General features: G+C 55.0%; 1 protein-coding gene across 2 annotated transcripts; it reads left to right on the plus strand.

Moving 5' to 3' along the window:
* Window positions 1-74: 74 nt before the first annotated feature.
* Window positions 75-21,522, plus strand: ep300b (EP300 lysine acetyltransferase b). Of its 2 annotated transcripts, none has more exons than XM_028985046.1 (31): window positions 75-1,596; window positions 2,714-3,201; window positions 3,821-4,000; window positions 4,086-4,368; window positions 5,134-5,247; window positions 5,335-5,574; window positions 6,136-6,244; window positions 6,501-6,635; window positions 6,761-6,878; window positions 6,967-7,150; window positions 7,828-7,905; window positions 8,101-8,186; window positions 8,310-8,462; window positions 9,099-9,530; window positions 9,606-9,836; window positions 10,583-10,763; window positions 10,848-10,966; window positions 11,870-12,109; window positions 12,266-12,354; window positions 13,348-13,428; window positions 13,898-13,954; window positions 14,059-14,136; window positions 14,276-14,343; window positions 14,445-14,595; window positions 14,693-14,839; window positions 14,940-15,053; window positions 15,134-15,299; window positions 15,392-15,559; window positions 15,680-15,841; window positions 16,637-16,918; window positions 17,579-21,522. In XM_028985046.1, exons 1-31 carry the CDS (start codon window positions 1,503-1,505, stop codon window positions 20,432-20,434), a joined length of 7,884 nt encoding a protein of 2,627 aa, XP_028840879.1. In that variant the 5' UTR covers window positions 75-1,502; the 3' UTR covers window positions 20,435-21,522. The 2 variants fall into 2 exon arrangements, with proteins under 2 accessions (XP_028840879.1, XP_028840880.1); XM_028985047.1 differs by having other exon boundaries at window positions 10,592-10,763.
* The last annotated feature ends 109 nt before the right edge of the window (window positions 21,523-21,631 follow it).

The raw sequence follows: 21,631 nt of genomic DNA on the forward strand, positions 1-21,631 counted from the left end.
CCAAACCCCCCCTTCCGACGGACGGACGGACGGAGCCGAACCTCCAACCCTCCCCCCGCCGCGGACGAGCAGAAACAACAAGCCGCCATTTTGTTTGTGCGGAGACACCGACGCGGGCAGGAGAGACCGAGGGGGCAGAAGAAAAAAACGGATCCAGCAGCGCGCCGAGCCCGGAGACTCGGAACCCCGGCGCCGCCGGAGCTTCGGAGCGCGGAGCGGCAGCGGCGGAGCCAGGCGCGGCGGGCAGAAACGCGGCGGAGCCCGGGCGAGGTAGATAAAGGAAGAAAGCGGCGAGCGGAATTCCTCCGTTAGAGAAATCCCAAGGAAGCGGCCGCCGCCGCCGCCGCGTTTCGCGGAAGGAGGCGATCGAATTTAAACGGAGGTGACATTTGGTCGGTGGAGGAGGACAAAAACGACCCCGTTAACCAGCCGCCGGGACCCGGGAGTGAGGAAACGAAAAAAAAAAAGGCTGCAGCGGGCATCTCGGCTTAATAACGATCAACATTATATCGGAGGGGTCTGAATCTGTCCACAAAAACACATCTTCTTATAGATATATTTATATATTTTTATTTTTTGTTTTCCGAAGAGGAGGTTCTCCACGATTTTCGGATCGACCCCCTCTCATCCTCCTCCATCATCATCTTCTTCTTCTTCTTAACTTGCTTTTGCACGCCAGCTACGCGGCGCCGGGAAGGCGTGGAGAGAAGCCCCCTCCGGCCGGACGGATGCGCGGTTGGATGGAAGTGCTGTTAATTAGCGGCGCGGTTATGGCGGACGCGGACGGCGGCGGGCAGGTCGGACGGCGCGGAGCGTCCGCGGAGGAATCGATCTGACCGATTTCCGTCCAGGAAAAAAAAAAAAAAAAAGGATCCGCGGCAGTTCGCCCGACGCCCCCCGTCGTGTCCGGGCGCAGTGGGCGCAGAGACGAGCCTCGGAAACCGCGCCAGCAGCCCTGACAGCCGATGATCGATATGAAGCGCTGACGATTTCCACCGCATATCGGCGGCCACGTGCGGCTCTGGTTATCGCACCGACATCGGGACCGACGGTAATGCCGGGGACGGACTGCGTGGACCGCGATGGAGGGCCAGGGCGCGTCTCCCGCTTCGTCCTGAGCGCTGCGTGAGGCAGGAGAGCCGCTCGAACCGACGCGCAGCGACGCCCTCGACCGCCGACAGCTCTGATTTGGCCGCCGACCATGGCGGAGCAGCCTGACGCGGCCGCGGAGCATCAGCGCCGGGAGCGTCTCCCCGTCGCCGAGGAGGCCGGGTGAGGAGATCCACGCGTGTCTCTCCCCCCCCCCCCGCGCAATTATTACCGAACACAACGAGGAAGATCCGAGCCGCGAAGACGCCGGAGTTCGTCCCGAATAAGGACTTCTCGTCTCGACCCGTCGCCCCCGCAGCGGAGTGAAGGGGGGACGCCAGGACTCCGGGAGGCGCAGGGAAGGCGCCTTCGTGGATAAAACACGTTCTTATTGCGATTTCGTGGGGAAAAATATGGCCGATAATGTTCTGGATTCCGGCCCGCCGTCAGCCAAGAGGCCCAAGCTCTCCTCCCCGGCTCTCTCGGTGTCCGCCAGCGACGGAAACGGTAAGAACCGTCCCTGCGCCTCGGTTATTGTGACCGTCTCCGTGTTGTTTCCGCGCTCGGAACTTTTCTCTCCAGGCGAGCTAACCGCGTAGCCTGCCCGGCTAGCCGGCCTGCAGCCCCGTCCCCCGCCGCTCCGGTCCCCGCTCCGCCTTTAATCTGAAGCCCCGGCGGGTCCGGGCGAGCGGACGAGCCGTACAAAAAAAACCCCCTCTCGTTTCACGCATTTCCGTGTGGAGAGAACCGGCGACCCAGCTCCGCGTCCGAGGCGCAAACTTTCACACGGACGCGGGGGGGGGGGGGGGGGGGGAAGGACCGGCAGCCTGTTGCGGGCTTTTTAATAAAACGAACCCGCTTTCAACGTAGCCGCCCCGGCTTCACAAAGACGAGAGGAACATTGGTCGCCGAATACGCGCGCTTTTGAAAGACCCGTCGTTCGCCCTGTCCGGGTCCGGGCAGCGCCGGCCGTGCGGTGGAAGCCCGCCGCCCGACTCGGCCCTTCTTTTTTAATTTTTTTTTTACCTCAGGTCCGAGTTAAACGCGCCCGCGTTAGCCGCCTAGCACCGCCGGCTAGTTAGCTGTTAGCATTGCGGCTAGCCCGCCCGGCGCCCTTTATTCTGCGGCCGGGTGACGAGGCGCCGGTTTATTATCGCGGCCGCCCGCTGCTGGGTGTTTTATTTACTTAGTTAATATTTCTTTTCTCCGCCGCGGCGGTGGTGACGAGTCGATGGCGGTTCTGTGGCGACCGAGACGCTTTTGTTCGGCCGCCGGCTCTATTGTGGCGGTGCGGCGGCAGCCTCCATTGTAAACAGGTCGTCTGGCCGCTGCTTCGGAGTTTTACATTTACATTTATTTACCAGACGGCCGTATCCAGAGCGACTTACAACGTGCTTCCATGTTACCATGGATGAAGTGATCAGTTCTGGTTCACTAGGACCCCCAACTATGAATACAATCTTTTTATTCACTCTTTTCTAGTTTATATAGAAGGTTACAAGTTAATCTAAGTATTCTCTAAAGAGGAAGGTGCTGAGCTGCGGTTTGACTTGAAGTGCTTCATCACCGCGGAATGTTTTGCGAGGAAGTTTTGTTTTATTCACCCTCTCCTCCTGTGGTGCAGATTTCGGGTCTTTCTTCGACCTGGAGCATGACCTCCCCGACGAGCTCATCAACTCTGGCGACCTGGGCTTGCCGAACGGCGGTGACCTGGGCCAGCTGCACACCAGCCTGGGGACACCGGGAGGATCGGTGCAGGACACGGTGGCCAAACACAAGCAGCTCTCGGAGCTCCTGCGGGCGGGCGCCCCGGTCCCGGCCACGTCCGCGGCCGGCGGGCAGCCACCAATGGGGCTGATGGGCAGCCTGGGCGCCTCGCCGGGGCCCCAGGGACTGGTCCCGCCGCAGCAGCAGCAGGCGGGCGTGGTGGGCGGACTCAGCCGGGGCATGATGGGGGGCCAGGTGATGAACGGCTCTCCCAGGATGGGCTACCCGAACCCGGGCATGGGGAGTAGCAGCAACCTGCTGGCCGAAACGCTGCAGCAGCAGGGCGGCCAGCAGATGGGACATGGCCCCGGGTTACGGCCCCAGCAGCCTGGGGCGCTGAATAAGGTGAGTTTCTGTATGGTGCAGTTGCATCGGTTTAAAAGAAAGTGGCGTGATTGTCATTGTGATGCACAGTGACACGGTGAAATGTGTCCTCTGTATTTAACCATCACCCTTGGTGAGCAGTGACAGGCGCCTGCGCAGTAGTGTGTGGGGACGGGACCTTCATTAAGGGGACCTCAGTGGCGCCTTCGAACCGGCAACCTTCTGATTACGGGGCCACTTCCTTACCGTCTAGGCCATTTCTGTAAAAATGCATGAAAATTTTTCCTTCTAATAGATGGGCAGTAGTTATGGCAGCATGCTGCATTATTAAAATGTTATTAGTCAAGTTTGACATGAGAATTGTCGGGACAATCCGGGTTAATCTTGTCATTTATCACTTTTCAGCCCCTCGTGGAGATTGTGTTTTAATTGCATTTCACTTTTATTATAACCACCGCACTTGGCCGTATTTCACGTTTTTGTGTTAAAAATACTAGTTCATTTAAAACGCCACCTTGTTGGCTATAAAGTGCTCTGCATGGTAAACCAGCAGAAGTACTCGGCGACGCTCCCGGTTTAGATTACTTAACCAGAGGGACGGAGGCTTTTTAAACGAGTGCTGTTCCGTGTCCCCTCTCAGATGGCGATGATGGGCAACGCCGGGCCCTACGGCAGCCCGTACGGTCCGGCAGCAGGCCAGGCTCTGGGAGGTCCAGGACTGGGCACGCAGCTGCAGAACAAGGCGGGTCTCCCCAACAGCATGGCCCAGTTCAACAACATGGACAAGAAGGCCCAGCCGGTGCAGAGCATGGCCGGCATGGTGAGCCGCTCTCTCCTCCCCTTTTACTTCACCTCCGTCCCAGGTGGTGCGGTTTTTGTACTCGTTTTTTTTACTGTCTCCCCAGGCCGCCCAGCAGCCCTCTGCAGTCGGTGGTCCCGGTTCCGGGCAGCCTGGCCTGGCCTCCATGGCCACCGGTCCCGGGGCGGCGGCTGCCGCGCCTCCGACGGCCGACCCGGAGAAGCGCAAGCTGATCCAGCAGCAGTTGGTGCTGCTGCTCCACGCCCACAAGTGCCAGCGGCGGGAACAGGCCAACGGGGAGGTGCGCCAGTGCAACCTGCCTCACTGCCGCACCATGAAGAACGTCCTCAACCACATGACCCACTGCCAGGCTGGCAAGTCGTGCCAGGGTGAGTCTTCAGCCACAAGTTCAACATGGTTTGTGTGTTCGTTCTGGGGGTTCAAGAACCTGCAGCTTTGTAAACAGATGTGTGTGTATGTGTATATGTATTATGTATATATATTACACACACACACACACACACACACACACTTTACTTGGCAGACTGTTTTATCCAAAGCGACAATGTAAAGGTATAAATACATTTGTAACTGTAACATGTACTTCGCTTTCAAGGTTTGCTTCTCGTAAGATGAATTACGGTACAAGCGGTACAATCACGGTCACAATGAACCTCCTCCATCTTGGCGTGAGAGCTTTGGCTTCGATGTCTTGTGTCTAGTGGTCTGTTCAGCTGCTGAGTGCTCTGCGGCCACGCGGTGTAAAAATGAGTGTGAGAACCCGCTCTATTTCACAGAGGTAGACGACTTGCTTCTGAAGGAAAACTGTCTAATTTCATTAGTGTCAATTTAGCGTTTATACAGGACATTTACAGCATTACCAGACGTCCTTATCCAGAGCGACTTAGTCAGTAGTTCCAGGGACAGTTCCCCCCCCGGAGACACTCAGGGTTAAGTGTCCTGCTCAGGGACACGATGGTAGTAAGTGGGGTTTGAACCTGGGTCTTCTGGTTCACTAGGCTACCTCCAGCCATACATGCAGTGATTTGGAGGAAACCGGGACAACAATATAAAACGTAATGTTATTTCCCAGCATTAACTTTTTTTTTTTTTTTTCTCTCTCCATCTTCCCCGGCTGTACCCGCGCCCCGTAGTGGCTCACTGTGCCTCATCGCGACAAATCATCTCTCACTGGAAGAACTGCACGCGCCACGACTGTCCCGTCTGCCTGCCGCTGAAGAACGCCGGCGACAAGCGGAACCAGCAGTGTGAGTGGCGGCGGGTCCGTCCTTGCGGGACTCGGCAGTGGTTTTGACCGAGCGCCGGTTTTGAGATCCGTGTGCGTTTCTTCGCAGCCCTGCTCGGCAGCGCCGGCGTGGGTCTGGGCAGCGCGTTGGGGGCGGTGCCCGGCGGGCAGCCCAGCGCGCCCAGTCTCAACCCGCCCAGCCAGATCGACCCGAGCTCCATCGAGAGAGCCTACGCCGCCCTGGGCCTGACCTACCAGGGCAACCAGATGCCCGCTCAGCCCCCTCAGTCCTCGCTGCCCACTCAGGGGCTGCAGGGCCAAGCTGGCATGAGACCGCTTGGCGCCAGGGGTGAGTGCGGCCGTGAAAGTCTCCGTCACAGGTCCCATCTTGACCGCATGGCCTCTACAGTAGACTTGTTCTTTTTCATGGAGTGAAAGGGAATATTTAAGTATACCTCTCGTCTTGTTCTGCTGCTTTCCTCTCGCCGTAATTATGTAATTGTTTGTCACGTACACAGTCGTAAACGGTACGATATGCAGTGAAATGCTTTAGCGACTGTACGGACCACAGTACTGCAAATATTGCAAGTATACAATGGAAATATTGCAAACATAACCAAATATTACACTTTTACGTCTTTTAACATAACACATAAAATAGGTGTGACCGGTAGGGTGGAGTTTTTGTGTGTGAACGTGGGGTGTTCTGCCTTGTTCAGAGTGGGAGATGCGCATTACTTCCTGCGATGTGCGTCTCTCGGTTTCGTACGAGTGTAAACGCGGCGCCAGTCTGTGTGTTAACCTGCATGCGCGGTGATCGGTCGGAGGTGTCCGGTTCCGTCCGTCCCCGTCTGCTTGTCCAGTTCTCCTCTGTGCCTCCATCTCACCCGTCTCTCCTCTTCATCCCAAGCTGGAGGAAACCCCATGGGTGTGAACGGTGGTGTGGGGGTTCAGCCCCCCAACCAGCAGACTAACCTTCTCCAGGACCCCATGCTGCACCGAAACACGAACTCGCAAAGGTCCGTGCCCCCCCGTGCGTCCACAGCCTCACGCACCATCCGAGCCCGCGTAATATCTGTGCCAGTTTTAGCCACTAACGCCCAGTTACGCTTCTGTGGGTGCTGCTGTTTGCCGTCTAATGGCTTGTGGCTTCTGCCGGAGAATCGGCGTGGTGGAATGTACCGGCGAGACGCCTGGAACGCGCCACTCGGGGTTTTAAACGTGCGCCTTGCTTTTTTCCCCTCTCTCTCTCTCTCTCGCGCCTGGCTGCAACAGTTTGATGAACGACGGAACCGGGGTGGGCAACCTGGGTGCCATGCCCACTGCTGCCCCGCCCTCTGCGGCTGGCCTTAGGAAGACCTGGCACGAGGACATAACCCAGGACCTTCGCAACCACCTGGTCCACAAGCTGTAAGTCCATCGTCTCACCAGACGCCCTTATCCAGAGCGCCTTCATTAGTGACAGGGACGGGGACAGGGTCCCCCTGGAGACGCTCAGGTGGAGACGCTCAGGTCCTGTTTTTGTGTGCGGACAGGGTGCAGGCGATCTTCCCCACGCCGGATCCGGCGGCACTGAAGGACCGCCGGATGGAGAACCTGGTGGCGTACGCCCGCAAGGTGGAGGGGGACATGTACGAGTCGGCCAACAGCCGGGTAATAATCTTCTCCTGGGTTTATTCTTCTGTGGGGCGGGGGGGTTGCCTGCGGGAATAATAATTGGTGACGTCGTGTCCCCTCTCAGGCGGAGTACTACCACCTCCTGGCCGAGAAGATCTACAAGATCCAGAAGGAGCTGGAGGAGAAGCGGCGGACGCGGCTGCAGAAGCAGGGCATGATGCCCACACAACCTGGCATGCCTCAGTCCGGCCTCCCACAGGGCCCGCCTGGTCTGGGGCAGCCGCCGATGGCGCCCGGACAGTCTCCCGGTACAAAATCCCGCCTCTCCTGACACGTGTGGTTTAGATCCTGCCAGTGGAGATCATTCCTGGATGAAATCCTGACTGAACGTTAAACCGAACTCCGCTACAAAGCACAGCAAGATACCGTCCAGAGGGTGTTTATTCCGAACTCCTACTCGTCCCTCAAGCGTAGTCATTATATAATCATTTACAGCAGCATTTACCAGACGCCCTTATCCAGAGGTACTTAGTCCGTAGTTACAGGGACAGTCCCCCCTGGAGACACTCAGGTTTAAGTGTCTTGCTCAGGGACACGATGGTAGTAAGTGGGGTTTGAACCTGGGTCTCCTGGTTCATAGGCGAGTGTATTACCCACTAGGCTACTACCACCCAGTAGTTATAGGGACAGCCCCCCCCTGGAGACACTCAGGGTTAAGTGTCCTGCTCAGGGACACGATGGTAGTAAGTGGGGTTTGAACCTGGGTCTCCTGGTTCATAGGCGACTGTGTTACTTGCTAGGCTACTAGCACCCTTAATCCATGCAGTATCGTCCATGCCTGCATCGCGATTCATGTCCACACCCCTAGTGGACAGGGCAGTTTAAGTTCCACTTGTGGTTTATGTCGCTTGTCTCATGATGCAGTTTGTCACGGTTTTAAGTGCCGGATTGCCGTGGTAAACCCCTTCCCATCTCCTCCACGCAGACGGACCCCATGTCGACCCCGCCCTCCTTCAGCCTGCCGGCCCTAATCAGATGGTTTCCAGAATGCAGAGTCCTGCAGGTAAGTGCTGCCACGCCCACCAGACAAAAGGCGGCGTTGTGGGGCGCTGGCACGCCCGGCGCGCTGACAGCTCCTGTCTGACGCAGCTTTAGCCGCAGCTCGGCAGAAATCGCCGCTTTTGAGCGCGTGTGCGCGCGAGCGGAGGACAGAAGGACATCTTTGTGTCCTCCTGATGTTCCCATGTTCCCTTCACAGCCATGAACCAGTTTGGCCAGATGGGAATGCAGGGCCTGGGACAGAGGTCCACGCCGCCCCTCCCCATGGGAGCGTCTCTCAACCAGGTCGGCAGCGCTGCCCCTTCTCTGCATGACACCCCTGGGTGGGTTTTTGACCAGTTCTGTGAGTTTTTAGTTCTGATCTTTGTGGTTTTTTTTTTTTTTTTTTTTTTTTTTTTTGTCTCCCAGATGGGCAGGGGTGTCCCACGGATGGGACAACCTAACGTGGCTCAGCTTCAGAACCAGTACCACCCGCCTGGCCAGTTTTCAGGGTCAAGCCCCGGCCTTGGCACGGGTCCTGGTGGCATGGGCCAACCCGGGGTACAAGGTGGCATGTCGCAGGTGAGGAAAGATGTACCTGGATTGCAGCTGTAATTGGGCCTGAAGGGTCCAACTTGACATGTACCCCGGCTTTCACTAAGGAAGCGCCCCCGTAATCAGAAGGTTGCCGGTTCGAATCCCAATCCGCTGAGGTGCCACTGAACAAAGTACCGTCCCCACACACTGCTGCCCGGGCGCCTGTCATGGTGCCCACTGCTCACATAGGGTGATGGTTAAATGCAGAGGACACATTTCACTGTGTGCTGCAGTGTTTCACAATGACAATCACTTCACCTTCAGCAAAGCATCCATTTTCACATCTCTCTCGGCATAATTTAATCAAGTTACCTGACAGGTGGCCGAGAATTGCAAATTAAATGAACATTTAATGAAGCTATTTTACAGCATGCAAAACACTCACCAGAACAAATTTACAAGCAATGAATCATATGGAAAGGACCGGTACTATAGACCATGCAAGCTGGACCTGGACTAATATGATTTACAGCTCTAGTCTGGATGCCTGTATTATGAGAAGCTGAATTTTCATGCTTGACGTGGATAAAATGGCGTTTTACTCCTTCATTTACTCCGTTATATTCACCGTTTCAAATGAGCGCTTTTCATTATTAACGTCTCTCTCTCTCCCCACGGCAGGCCCAAATGGCCACTCCCCCCACCCTTCCGGTCAGCAGTCCTGCAGGCCAGCCTGGTTCCGCGCCCACCCCTGGGTCTGGAGCGCCGATGGGCTCCATGATGCCCGGTTCAGGCCCCGGCTCCACTTCCCAGCCCAACTCCCACACGCACTGTCCCCCCCTACGGCAGAACTCGCCCTCGCCGGCACGGAGCCTCACGCCCACGCCGCACCCGACGATGCCGGGCTCCCAGACGCCACAGCCGCACACGCCCAACCCGCCTCAGATGGTGGCGCCGGTGGCCCAGCAGCCACAGTCGCAGCCCATGGTGGCAGAGAAAGCCGGACCGCAGCAGCTGCATGGAGGCGGAGTCGCGGCCGGCCTCCAGACGGGGCTGCCTTCATCTGTGCCTGTCCAGAACTCCCACGTGCCAACGCCGCATCCACGCACACCCGTGAGTATTAAAACCTCCCTCCCCAGGTGCCCAGCCGTCCCCTGCGGTCACACGACATCGTCATTCTGTCCCCAGCTCTCTCAGAAGTCCTCCCTGACGGCCGACGGTCCGGCCTCCACCCCGGCCTCGGTCAGCAGCGCGGACCCCAGCTCGCAGCTCGCCCCTTCCGACGCGGTCATGGCGCCGGAATCCAAGGCGGAGGTGAAGCAGCAGCCCGTGGAGGAGGATGAGGGCGAGGCGGACGGGAAGCCTGCGGGCAAGATGGGCCTGATGTTGGGCGAGGTCAAGATGGAGGAGAAGCCGGAGGTCAGTGTGAAGTAACAGAGTGACACTGATGGCATCTGCTAAATGGCTACATATTTATTCATCATTTCCTCCCCTTCCTATTACTGCGGTTGGGATTGACTGGCATTGAATCAATAATAATAATAATATTTTTGGCTGCTCCTGTCTCCATTTACCCCATGACACTACCTGCATGTCTTCCATCGCCACATTCATGAACGTTCTACTGGACCGTCCTCTTCTCCTCGTGCCTGGTAGCTACATCCTCAGCATCCTGCTCTCAACATACTTGACGTCTATTCTCTGTATGTCCAAAACATCCCACCCTAACTGTCCCTCTAACACACTCATTCCTAATCCTGTCCATCCATGAATCTCCGCGTTCTTAACTCCGCCTCCTCCGGCAACGCCTCCCGTCTTTTCATCAAGCCGTTGTCCCCAACCCACATAAAAAAATAACGATGAAGATACAATAAAGAACGTTCACCAACATTCAGAGCACTATACAGGCATGATGTAAAAATGGTTCGCAGTCGGTGTTGCCGTATTGGCTTATTGATTTTTTGCCAGATCATCTGTATTAACATAGTAAAATGAGCAAGATAATTATAGAATAATATAAAAACACAGATGCTCTTGTGTACATCCTTCATATTTCAGACATATAATGCAAAATAGTCCATTTGGAACAGGTCATCGAGTAATTGACCTGATCAATAGAAGTAATGACTGAGTTCAATAAACGCCCCCATGTGATGTCATGGCAGGTGAAAAAGGAGGAGCCGCCCAGCGACAGGTGCAAGTCGGAACCCATGGACACGTCTTCAGCGCCGTCGTACGAGGACAAGAAGCCGGAGATCAAGACCGAAGCCAAAGAGGAGGAGGACGGTGGCTCGGCCTCGACCGGCACGCCCGGCTCCGCCGCCGCCGCGCAGAGCAAGAAGAAAAGTGAGTCCGGCGCGCCGAGTCCCGCGCGTCGGGTTTAACTCCTCCCCCCCGTCGCCTGACCTGCGCTCCGTCTTCTCCCCGCAGTCTTTAAGCCGGAGGAACTGCGGCAGGCCCTCATGCCCACCCTGGAGGCCCTGTACCGCCAGGACCCCGAGTCCCTGCCCTTCCGCCAGCCTGTGGACCCCCAGTTACTGGGAATACCCGTACGTATTCGAACTAGTAACCAAACTAACCTGGTAAGGGACTGCGCTGGCTTCCGTTCTGCTTTCATGTTACAGACGTAGCTCCTCCCCCGACCCCCTGAGTAGCACCTCTCTTTCCTCTAGCGGCGACTTCCATCCTCATTCGCTCACTGTAGGATTTGTGGGGGGTTTGCATGTGAAAGTGGGGTACTGATGATCTCTTCCTGACTAAATATTCCAATCTGATTCTGATCAGATGAAAGTGATCGCTTCAGACTTTTATTTTGGCTCCTCCCCCCACACGAACATTGTTAAAATTTTTAAAACCGCCCCGATTGCTAATATTCCTCCAGTGTCAGATCTGCTCGAGTGTCTGTCTGTGTGCATTATTTTTTTTCTCTTTTATTTTAAACCCTCCTCTTCGTCCTTCATCACCTCATGCATTGTGCATTGTTAAAGTGTCCCTGCCTGGTCCTCACCGCCGCTTGAGGACCTGACCGTTCTGAAGAAGTAATCTTTATTTATCTCAATTAATTCTTCTGTCACGGTAACTTGTCCGGCAATTCTCCTCCTTCAGAACCAAGTGGTCCTCAAGCGCGGTTGTCGGTCCCCTGCGCTCTGTCTGCCGTGTGAAACGAGAGGAACCGAGCACGACCCCCACGTCCGGTACGGACTGGCTCGTGCTCGGTTTCCCGTGTCCCCTGCTCCACCCGTCGTGTCTGTGGCCTGTGCATCGTACCGGCGTGAACGTTGGTGTGGTGGTTTTTGTCGGGGAGGGTGCGGAGTTGAGTGAGAACGGGGAAGCTGTCATGTCTCTCTTGTCTGCACGTGAACTTCTCTGCAGCCCTCAACATTGTCCCCCCGCACCCTCTTCTCTCTCCTGCTCCGGCCTGACGCCCGCCGGCCTCCCCTCGCCGACCGCAGGACTACTTCGACATCGTGAAGAACCCCATGGACCTGTCCACCATCAAGCGCAAGCTGGACACGGGCCAGTACCAGGAGCCCTGGCAGTACGTGGACGACATCTGGCTGATGTTCAGCAACGCCTGGCTCTACAACCGCAAGACGTCGCGGGTCTACAAGTACTGCTCCAAGCTGGCCGAGGTGTTCGAGCAGGAGATCGACCCCGTCATGCAGGGCCTGGGCTACTGCTGCGGCCGCAAGGTGCGTTTTTACCCCCTCGCTGGCTTATTCGGAACCTTCACGTGAGGTCATGTAGGAAACTTGATGGGACGCGCCGATGGCCGCGAGACCAGGGAAGGTCCACGCAGTTTTCCATCATGCAAATGACGATTGTTTCTTCTCGCGGCGTCTCCTCAGCTGGAGTTCTCTCCCCAAACGCTGTGCTGCTACGGGAAGCAGCTGTGCACCATCCCGCGCGACGCCGCGTACTTCAGCTACCAGAACAGGTTAGTGACCGGGGGGGGACGCCGCCGCACATAACGCTCACAGCAATACGGAGGGCCGTAGGGACAAAACCTCTCATATCGCTTATTTTTTTACGCCCACTTTGATGTACACTGAACACCGTTACCACAGGGGACGTAAATGGGAGGATACTGTTAATAGTAACATGTCCCCATCGCACATGACCACCCTCACCACCATTTCTAAAGTGGGTCCCTCTTCTTGCCTTTTAATTATATCATAATAATCATCATAATAACCACAATATTCTTGAGTGGTCTGTGGAACACGGAAGCAGTAAATCTGTCCCGGCGGCAGGACGGGACCCACTTTTAAAAATGAACATACTAAAGGATGATGGGTCGCTGTTGCACCAAAACTCATTCTTCCTCGTCCCCACTTTATTTTGCCGTCCGCCTCTCCTTCGTCCAGGAGGGTCCACCTGTTACCACGTTGCTGTGATGTAGTTATTTTGCCCTGTGGATGTCTGGAAGCTAATCTGTGCTCTGCCTTGGCTTTCTGCTCTGTGTTTATCTTGAATGTTTGTCACGTCTCTCCACCCACCCACCCCCCGTGTCACCTGTTTGTCCATTGTCCTCGTCTCGTCCTTAACGTTTAATTTTTTTTTTCTTTTCTCCACACTTTTTTAAAATATTCATTCTGCCCTTCCCCTCCCCCCTTCTTCCCTCTCTCTCCCTCCTTTTTTTTAATGCTTGTGATGTCTGCATTGGCCTGCTTTGGTGTGACCAATCATCCGCTCCGAAATTTGCGTGCAATCCAAAACAAAACCTGCCCACACAAAAAACCTGCATCACGATTGGCTGGTCCCAACAACGACGACGGCCCCGCCCTCTGCTCCTGTGTGCCCGCCCCCTGGCCTGCTCTGCTCTGCCCTGCCCTGATTGGTGGCTGCTTCCGCGCGCCTCCTTCTCTGTGATTGGCTGTGCTCTTGGCGAACGGTGTAGTTCACCAAAATATGGGCTTCTTGCTGACAGGTACCACTTCTGTGAGAAGTGTTTCAACGAAATCCAGGGTGAGAGCGTGTCCCTGGGGGACGACCCCTCCCAGCCACAGACGTGAGTACCATCACTACGGTCGTCATGGAGACCTGTCCTAAATGTCCAGCGTGTTTGTTTTTTGTGTAGTTTTCTATAACATTTTAACATGTTTAAAAAAGATATTTAGTGTGTTTGTTAGCTGTTAGTGACTTTAAAAATGCACAAACGCACATTCCTCTGCTGATTTTTAAATGTAGTTTTTGCAACTTTAGAGCTGCTAGTAATCTCTCATATCACATCTTGTCTAAAGAATCTGATCACTGTCACTTGTCTTTGTTGTACTAACAGATCTAGAATTGTACACCTATGTAACCATAGCAACATGCTGTGATTTTTATTAAATGACCACACTATATATATAATAGTTTGCAGCTTTAGAACAAGGATGAAAAGGGTTAGAAAAGTCCTGTTGTGTTATGAGTGGATTAGTCTCAAAAGTATCTGGAACAGAACCCCTGAAATGACCTGCTGCTCGCTGTCTTTTCAGGTCCATTAATAAGGATCAGTTCCAGAGGAAGAAGAATGACACCCTGGACCCAGAGTTGTACGTCTCGCCCTTTTCAGCTGTGCTGCATGGTGTTTGGTTCCGACAGTGGTTGAAATGATCAGTTAATACGTGTTCTTGTGTGTCTCTTCCGTCATACGCAGGCTTGTTGAATGTACTGACTGTGGTCGTAAAATGCATCAGATCTGTGTCCTGCACAATGACACAATATGGCCGTCTGGGTAAACCTTCCCTTACTTTTGTTACTAGAATATTAATTACAATACCAGGTTCATCTTATGGCAGACTCCTTCTCATAAAACCAAGAGCTTATAATCACTATTTACCTGGAAAAATACAAATGATTTCTCCTCTGAACAGATTCATTTGTGATGGCTGCTTGAAGAAGTGTAATAAAACCCGGAAAGAGAACAAGTACGCTTCCAAAAGTAAGTGGGGAAGCACTGAAACGGGTCATGGAAGGATTCTAGTAGAATATTAAACTCGTTTTGGTTTAGTTCTCTGGATTAACTCTTCCCCGCGTCCTCAGGACTGCCCCAGACCAAGCTGGGTAACTATTTGGAGACGCGCGTCAACGAGTTCCTGCGGCGACAGAACCACCCGGAGTCCGGCGACGTCACCATCCGCGTGGTGCACGTGTCTGATAAGGTGGTGGAGGTCAAACCAGGCATGAAGGCTCGGTGAGTTCAGACTGGATCATTTTATTATTTTTTTTCATATTTCATTATTCAGCAGAAAAACGTATTCAACTTTTCGTTCCACGCGTGTCCCCTGCAGGTTTGTGGACAGCGGAGAGATGGCAGAGTCCTTCCCGTACAGGACCAAAGCCCTCTTCGCTTTCGAGGACATTGACGGCGCCGATGTCTGTTTCTTTGGGATGCACGTGCAGGAGTACGGCTCTGACTGCCCTCCCCCTAACCAGAGGTGCTTTTTACGGCGCGCGGAACCGTAATGACCCACTAGTGCCGAGCAGCACCGTGGCATCCGGATCTAACGTCCCCCCTCCACCCCATCTTCTCTGCAGGCGGGTGTATATCTCTTACCTGGACAGTGTCCACTTCTTCCAGCCCCGCCACCTCCGCACTGGTGTCTACCACGAGATCCTGATCGGCTACCTGGAGTACGTCAGGAAGCTGGGGTGAGGACTGCCGCCGGCTGAGCTGCGCGCCGTTCCCGCTAGTTCCGCCAGCGTCAGCACGCTCTTGGGTTTGTTTGCAGGTTCACCACGGGTCACATCTGGGCGTGCCCCCCAAGTGAAGGTGACGACTACATCTTCCACTGCCACCCTGCAGACCAGAAGATCCCCAAGCCGAAGAGGCTGCAGGAGTGGTACAAGAAGATGCTGGACAAGTCCGTGACTGAGCGCATTGTGCACGACTATAAGGTCTGTTGATCTTCAGTCCATCGCATGACCGTTCAGGCGGGGTCATGCCATCATTACGACGGTCTCTGATGTTGTGTACATTTTGCCCTCAGGACATCTTTAAGCAGGCCACTGAAGATCGTCTCACTAGTGCGAAGGAGCTGCCGTACTTTGAAGGTGACTTCTGGCCCAATGTGCTTGAAGAGAGCATCAAGGAACTGGAGCAGGAGGAGGAGGAGCGGAAGAGGGAGGAGAACAGCACCTCCAGTGAGAGCGTTGACGTGAGTTTACCTACACACACGGTCAAGAAGATACTTCAGTACATTCAGTCTTGTTACACTGACTGATTTTAATCGTTTTTGAAGACTAGAAAAGTAAATTCATCCCGTTTTTGTCTTCAGGCCTCCAAAGGGGACAGCAAGAACGCCAAAAAGAAGAACAGCAAGAAGACGAGTAAGAACAAGAGCAGCCTGAGCCGAGCCAACAAGAAGAAACCAGGGATGCCCAACGTGTCCAACGACCTTTCCCAGAAACTCTACGCCACTATGGAGAAACACAAAGAGGTCTGATTTACAAAGTCGGCGGATTGCTGTACGACTGGCACGATGCGACTTTACTGACCTGTGATTGGGTCTGGTTCAAACTAAGCAGTTGATTGGTGACACAGGAAATGACATGGTTGTCAAAAACCAGCTAAAAGTGGTTTGCAAGACCATTTAAAAAAAAATATTCCCATGTGCTGGAAATCCGGTAGCTGCTGATTAAACCTCCTCCTCAGGACGACTGAACATCACTAGATCAGGGAAAAATATTATTGTAAAATGGATTAATCTAGTATTTTTTAATTGATTCATCGTAAAAATAATCGTAACAATTTCAATACATTCTTACTAGGATAGCAATTTATGTTCTTATTTACATATCTGAATGAAAGGGGCAGTATATAAGGGGCAGTGGTGGCCTAGCGGTTAAGGAAACGGCCCTGTAATCAGAAGGTTGCCGGTTCAAATCCCGATAAAGGTGCCACTGAGTAAAGCACCGTCCCCACACGCTGCTCCCTGGACGCCTGTCATGGTGCCCACTGTCACCAAGGGTGATGGTTAAATACACTTTCACTGTGTGCACCGTGTGCTGTGCTGCAGTGTCTCACAATGACAATCACTTTGACTCACTTAAATAATTTCATTGCTCTTAAACTCAAAATGGAAAAAAATAAAATAAAATTCAAGTAAAATAATGTCACCCAGAACACCCAAAGCAATTGAAAGAATACAAAGAATGTAAAGTGTTTTATTGCTTTTATTAAAATAAACAGCTGCAATAACCAATGTAAAAAATCGCACTCTTCCTCTGTTCAGGTGTTTTTCGTGATCCGCCTCATCGCTGGTCCCACTGCCAACTCGCTGCCTCCCATTTCCGACCCGGACCCGCTGATGGCGTGCGACCTGATGGACGGCCGCGACGCCTTCCTGACCCTGGCTCGGGACAAGCACCTGGAGTTCTCCTCGCTGCGCCGTGCCAAGTGGAGCACCATGTGCATGCTGGTGGAGCTCCACAACCAGAGCCAGGACCGCTTTGTCTATACCTGCAACGAATGCAAGCACCACGTCGAGACCCGCTTCCACTGCACCGTCTGCGAGGTGAAGAGCTGCGCCGGCGTGCACACGATCACGACATGTTTTCCCCTCGGGACCAGTTCGATTAAACGGCTCCTTCCTGCAGGAGGCAGGAGGCTTTTCGTTCAGCGTGAATCGATTGATGGGGTTCATTTTCTCTGGTTGTGTTCAGACTGACCGCCGTTACTGTGGGTTCCACATTTTATTAGATTAAACCGCACGGCTGTGTGGTCTTTAAGCCAAAGTTTGGGGGGGGAATTGCTTGTCAAATGGATTTTGAGGATCCACGTTTTTTTGTGTGTAATACACATGGCCATTGAACCCCATGTGGTATGAACCCCATTTTAATCTCACATACGTGCTTTTCAGGTTTTATCTGAAGTTTAAAGCGCTCCACCTCATCGTTTGAACTTTTACTTTGAAGACAGCCAGCAATTGTCATTCGGTGTCTATAGATTGAGTTACAAAACTAAGAGCCCTGAAAACTAACGCTGAACTTGTCAGGAATAGAAAGCGCTGGACAAATTATTTATTTATTTATTGTTTGTTTGTTTGTTTTTGTAAGTGTGTGTGTGTGTGCGTGTGTGTGTGTGCGTGTGTGTGTGTGTGTCAGCGTTCAACTCGTCTGAAATACTTTTTAAACAAGTGTGTTTTCAGCTGCTTCTTTCTTGTTCGCCCTTGCAGGACTACGACCTCTGCGCTAAATGCTACAACACTAAAGGACACGAGCACAAGATGGACAAACTGGGTCTGGGGCTGGACGACGAGGGCAACAGCCAGGCGGCCGCCTCCACCCAGAGCCCCGGCGACTCCCGCCGCCTCAGCATCCAGCGCTGCATCCAGTCGCTGGTGCACGCTTGCCAGTGCCGCAACGCCAACTGCTCCCTGCCCTCGTGCCAGAAGATGAAGCGGGTGGTGCAGCACACCAAGGGCTGCAAGCGCAAGACCAACGGCGGCTGCCCGATCTGCAAGCAGCTCATCGCGCTGTGCTGCTACCACGCCAAGCACTGCCAGGAAGCCAAGTGTCCCGTGCCCTTCTGCCTCAACATCAAGCACAAGCTGCGGCAGCAGCAGCTGCAGCACCGCCTGCAGCAGGCCCAGATGCTGCGCAGGCGCATGGCGAGCATGCAGCGGACGGGCCAGCCGGCCTGTGGAGGCGCCACGCCCGGCGGCCTTCCGTCCCCGGGAAACAACGGCATCACGGGTCCCAGCACTCCTACGTCCGGCGGCACCCAGCCGCCCACCCCGCGCACCCCCATCGAGCCCTTCCTGTCCCCCATGTCCCAGCAAGGGGTCGGAGAGTCGCAGCAGCAGATGCCTCAGCAGGGCGTGATACCTCAGCACCCGCTCCACCCGCAGTTCCAGCAGATGCCACCTGGTGGCGGCGGCATGATTAACTCGCCGCAGCAGATGGTGGGTCAGCAGCAGGCGCAGCAGATGCCACACCCCAACAGCCTGCCCCCGTATGCCCCCCGAGGGCCCGGCGCCTCCCCGCACTCGCAGGGGAAACCCGGACTTGGCCCCGCCACGCCCCCACAGCAGATGCAGCCCGGCCCCCAGCAACCCCCCAACCAGGGCCAGCCCCCCATGTCCCAACAGCAGCCACCGTCCGGGCCGCCTCCAGCAGCGGTGGAGATAGCCATGAAGATCCAACAAGTGGCCGACGCCCAGAGGAAGATGGCTCAGGCCCAGATCCTCCAGAGGCAGGCGGCCCAGGCGGGTATGATGCCCCCGATGCCCCACCACCAGCAGCCACAGGGCCAGATGGGCATACCCCACCAGGGTGCGGGAATGGTGGGCCCGATGGGAATGCCCCCTCAGGGTCCAGCAGGCAGGGCCCACATGGACCAGCCACAGCCAGGACCCCAGGGCATGATGGTGGGACCAGGGCCAATGCAGCAGCCGCCACCGCAGCAGCCTAACCCCCAGGGTCAACTGCCACCTCAAATATTACAGCAACAAAGAGTGGCTCAGCAAGTCCCGAACCCGCAGCAGCAGTGGGCTGGACAGCCCATGCAGCCCCAGCAGAGGCCAGGCATGATGGGCCAGATGGGCCAGCCGGGCATGGTGGGTCCTGGTCCTCCTCCTCAGCAGCAGCAGCAGCTGCAGCAGCAGCAGCAACACCAACAGCAGCTGCAAGGACGCAGTCAGCTGATGGGCATGGTTCAGGCGGGGGTGCAGGGTGGCGTTCCGGGTGGAGCACCAGGTGCGGTCACAGCGGGCGGAGGGGCGGCCAACATGCCACAGGGCGCCCTGCAGGAGCTCCTGAGGACGCTGCGCTCTCCGAGCTCCCCGCTCCAGCAGCAGCAGGTGCTCAACATCCTGCGCTCCAATCCGCAGCTCATGGCCGCTTTCATCAAGCAGCGGGTCTACAAGTACAAAGGCGGCGCGGCGGCGCCACCCGGTGGCCAAGGCGGCGCTGGACCCCCTGGTCCGGGAGCAATGGCCACCCAGCCGGGGGCCATTAATACTCTGGCGGCCCAACCTGGCATGCAGGCGGGTCAAGGCGTTAGCATGCAGAACATCGCTCAACAGATGCAGCAGCAAATGCAGCAGCAGCAGCAGCAGCAGCAACAACGACCCATGCTGCAGCAGCAGGTGGCAGCTCTGCAGCAACAGCAGGCGGGTATGCAGGGGCAGGGGCCGACCATGGCCAGCATGAACCCTCAGTTTAGAGAACTTCTAATGCGACGGCACCTGCAGCAGCAGCAGCAGCAGCAGCAGCAACAACAGATGGGTAACCACGCCCAGTTTCAGCAGCCACCGCAGCAGCCTACACAAGCGTACCTGGGGCAGCCACCACCTGGACCGCAGCCTGGCCAGCAGCCCCCTCAGCAGGGCGGATACCCCAACGCCATGGCCCTGCAGCAGAGGCTGCAGCACCAGCTGCAGGTACAGCAGCAGCAGCAACAGCAGCAGAACGCCATGCTGCAGGGGGTGGACTGCGGGCCCGGCGTCCCCCAGCCGCCTCAGCAGCAGGGTGGCCCTCAGCCTCAGGCGTCCCTCATGCACCCGGTGCTGCACCAGCGGCTCCTCCAGCAGCAGCAGCAGCAGCAGCATCTGGGCGGCGGCTCGCCCGCCCAGCACAGCAGCCCCATGAGTCCCCAGCAGCAGGCGCAGCAGCAGATGTCCCAGTCGCCCCACCTCCAAGGCCAGCCCATGGCCACGTCGCTTAGCAACCAGGTGCGCTCGCCCCAGCCGTCGCCGCGGCCGCAGTCGCAGCCGCCGCACTCCAGCCCGTCCCCGCGCCTGCAGCCGCAGCCCTCGCCCCACCACATCTCCCCCCAGACTCAGACGGGCTCGCCGCACCCGAGCCACCTCGCCCAGCACCACGCCGGCATGGTGGCGCCCCCTCAGCAGCAGCAGCCGCAGCAGCAGAACTCGATGGACCCCGGTCCGTTCGGGCCGGACCAGAGCGCCATGATGTCGCAGCTCGGCGGGATGGGCGGCCTGCACGGTCCAGGGGGGCCGGACGTCCTGTCAGGGAGTGGCCAGGACCTCGGCGCCACCATCAATCACAACTCCTTAGACATCATGTAGCATTAGCAGCGCGCTCCCACCAGGGCGGCGGCGGAGGACAGTGTTAGCCTTTTTTAATTAATATAAAGATTATTATTTAATGTTTTCAGTTTGAACACGGTGAACTGAACTTCCTATGGGAGATGACTACAATAAATCAACCTGTCAGATGAATGAATAAAATTAATGAATGGTAAGTTATTGCTGTTAATATATTATTTTTCTTCCCTTTTGCCAATTGTGTACAAAAGAGAGGAGGAATTCTCGCTTAGAGAAAAACACAGGTAATATTTTTGGGATGGGTCAAGAGGAGTATTTGCCTTTTTTAAGAGATATTTTTAAGATTTTAAAAATGGTGAACAATTAAAGAGTAAACAGTTTAATGCAGTTGATATTTTTTTTATTTCTTTTTCTTTCATAAACCTGTCTGTTAATGGGTTTTGCAGTGATGTGTTGAGTATTATTATTATTTGTTATTATGAATCTGAACATTATGCATATCTTCCTTTTTGTAAGAATTATTTTTTTTTTTTGCTTTATTTATTTTTGAATTTTTTTATTTTATTTTTAATTTTCCCTGAGACTGCTACAATTCACAAAGAGTATATTTTTGTTAACGACTGTCGAAATGGGCGGGTTTCGTTCCTTTTCCTGTTTAATTTATCAGGGTGGAGGCCTTCGTTTGTATGACAGTGTTTTGTGGGCGCGGCCGGTGGTCCGGTGGGTGCACTTGTTGGCGGGTGGCACGATGAATTTGCTCAGCCATCGGACGTTGGCATTTCAAGACACGCCCCTCCTGCATACTTGCCAAGCCCCCGACCCTCCCGTCCTCCTTCTGAATGTGTGCACTCCTAATTTATGACACTTGATGGCGGCGGCGGCTCGGCGCGGACCCGTGCAAGCGCTCTGCGCGCAGCCGCGTACAGGAAGCGGGGCGGGGTCAGCAGGAAGCCAATCCCGACGGACTGAATAAAGCGGGGTTCAGGCTCCGCCCCGCCCGGCACCGGCACCGGCGACTTTCCACTCCTGCTCTGTCAGTGCAGCTCTCCGCCTGACCAGCGGGAGTTTTGGTTTCATATTTTTTACTGTACAAAGAAAACTGTGGACTCGGATACTGTTTTTTTTTTTTTCCCTTTTTTGTTTCTTTTTGTAATAAAATTCAAATAATGAAAATTTAAACTTTTATTTCATCATTTGAGTCATGCCACACCCCCCTCC

Source organism: Denticeps clupeoides, chromosome 7 (assembly GCF_900700375.1).
Source record: "Denticeps clupeoides chromosome 7, fDenClu1.1, whole genome shotgun sequence".
Taxonomy (NCBI): domain Eukaryota; kingdom Metazoa; phylum Chordata; class Actinopteri; order Clupeiformes; family Denticipitidae; genus Denticeps; species Denticeps clupeoides.

Coding starts and splice junctions, on each gene's coding strand:
- ep300b (XM_028985046.1), top strand. CDS start 1,503: ATGGCCGATAATGTTCTGGATTCCGGCCCGCCGTCAGCCAAGAGGCCC. Junction 3,202..3,820: donor AGCCTGGGGCGCTGAATAAG/GTGAGTTTCTGT, acceptor GTCCCCTCTCAG/ATGGCGATGATGGGCAACGC. Junction 9,837..10,582: donor AGATGGAGGAGAAGCCGGAG/GTCAGTGTGAAG, acceptor ATGTCATGGCAG/GTGAAAAAGGAGGAGCCGCC.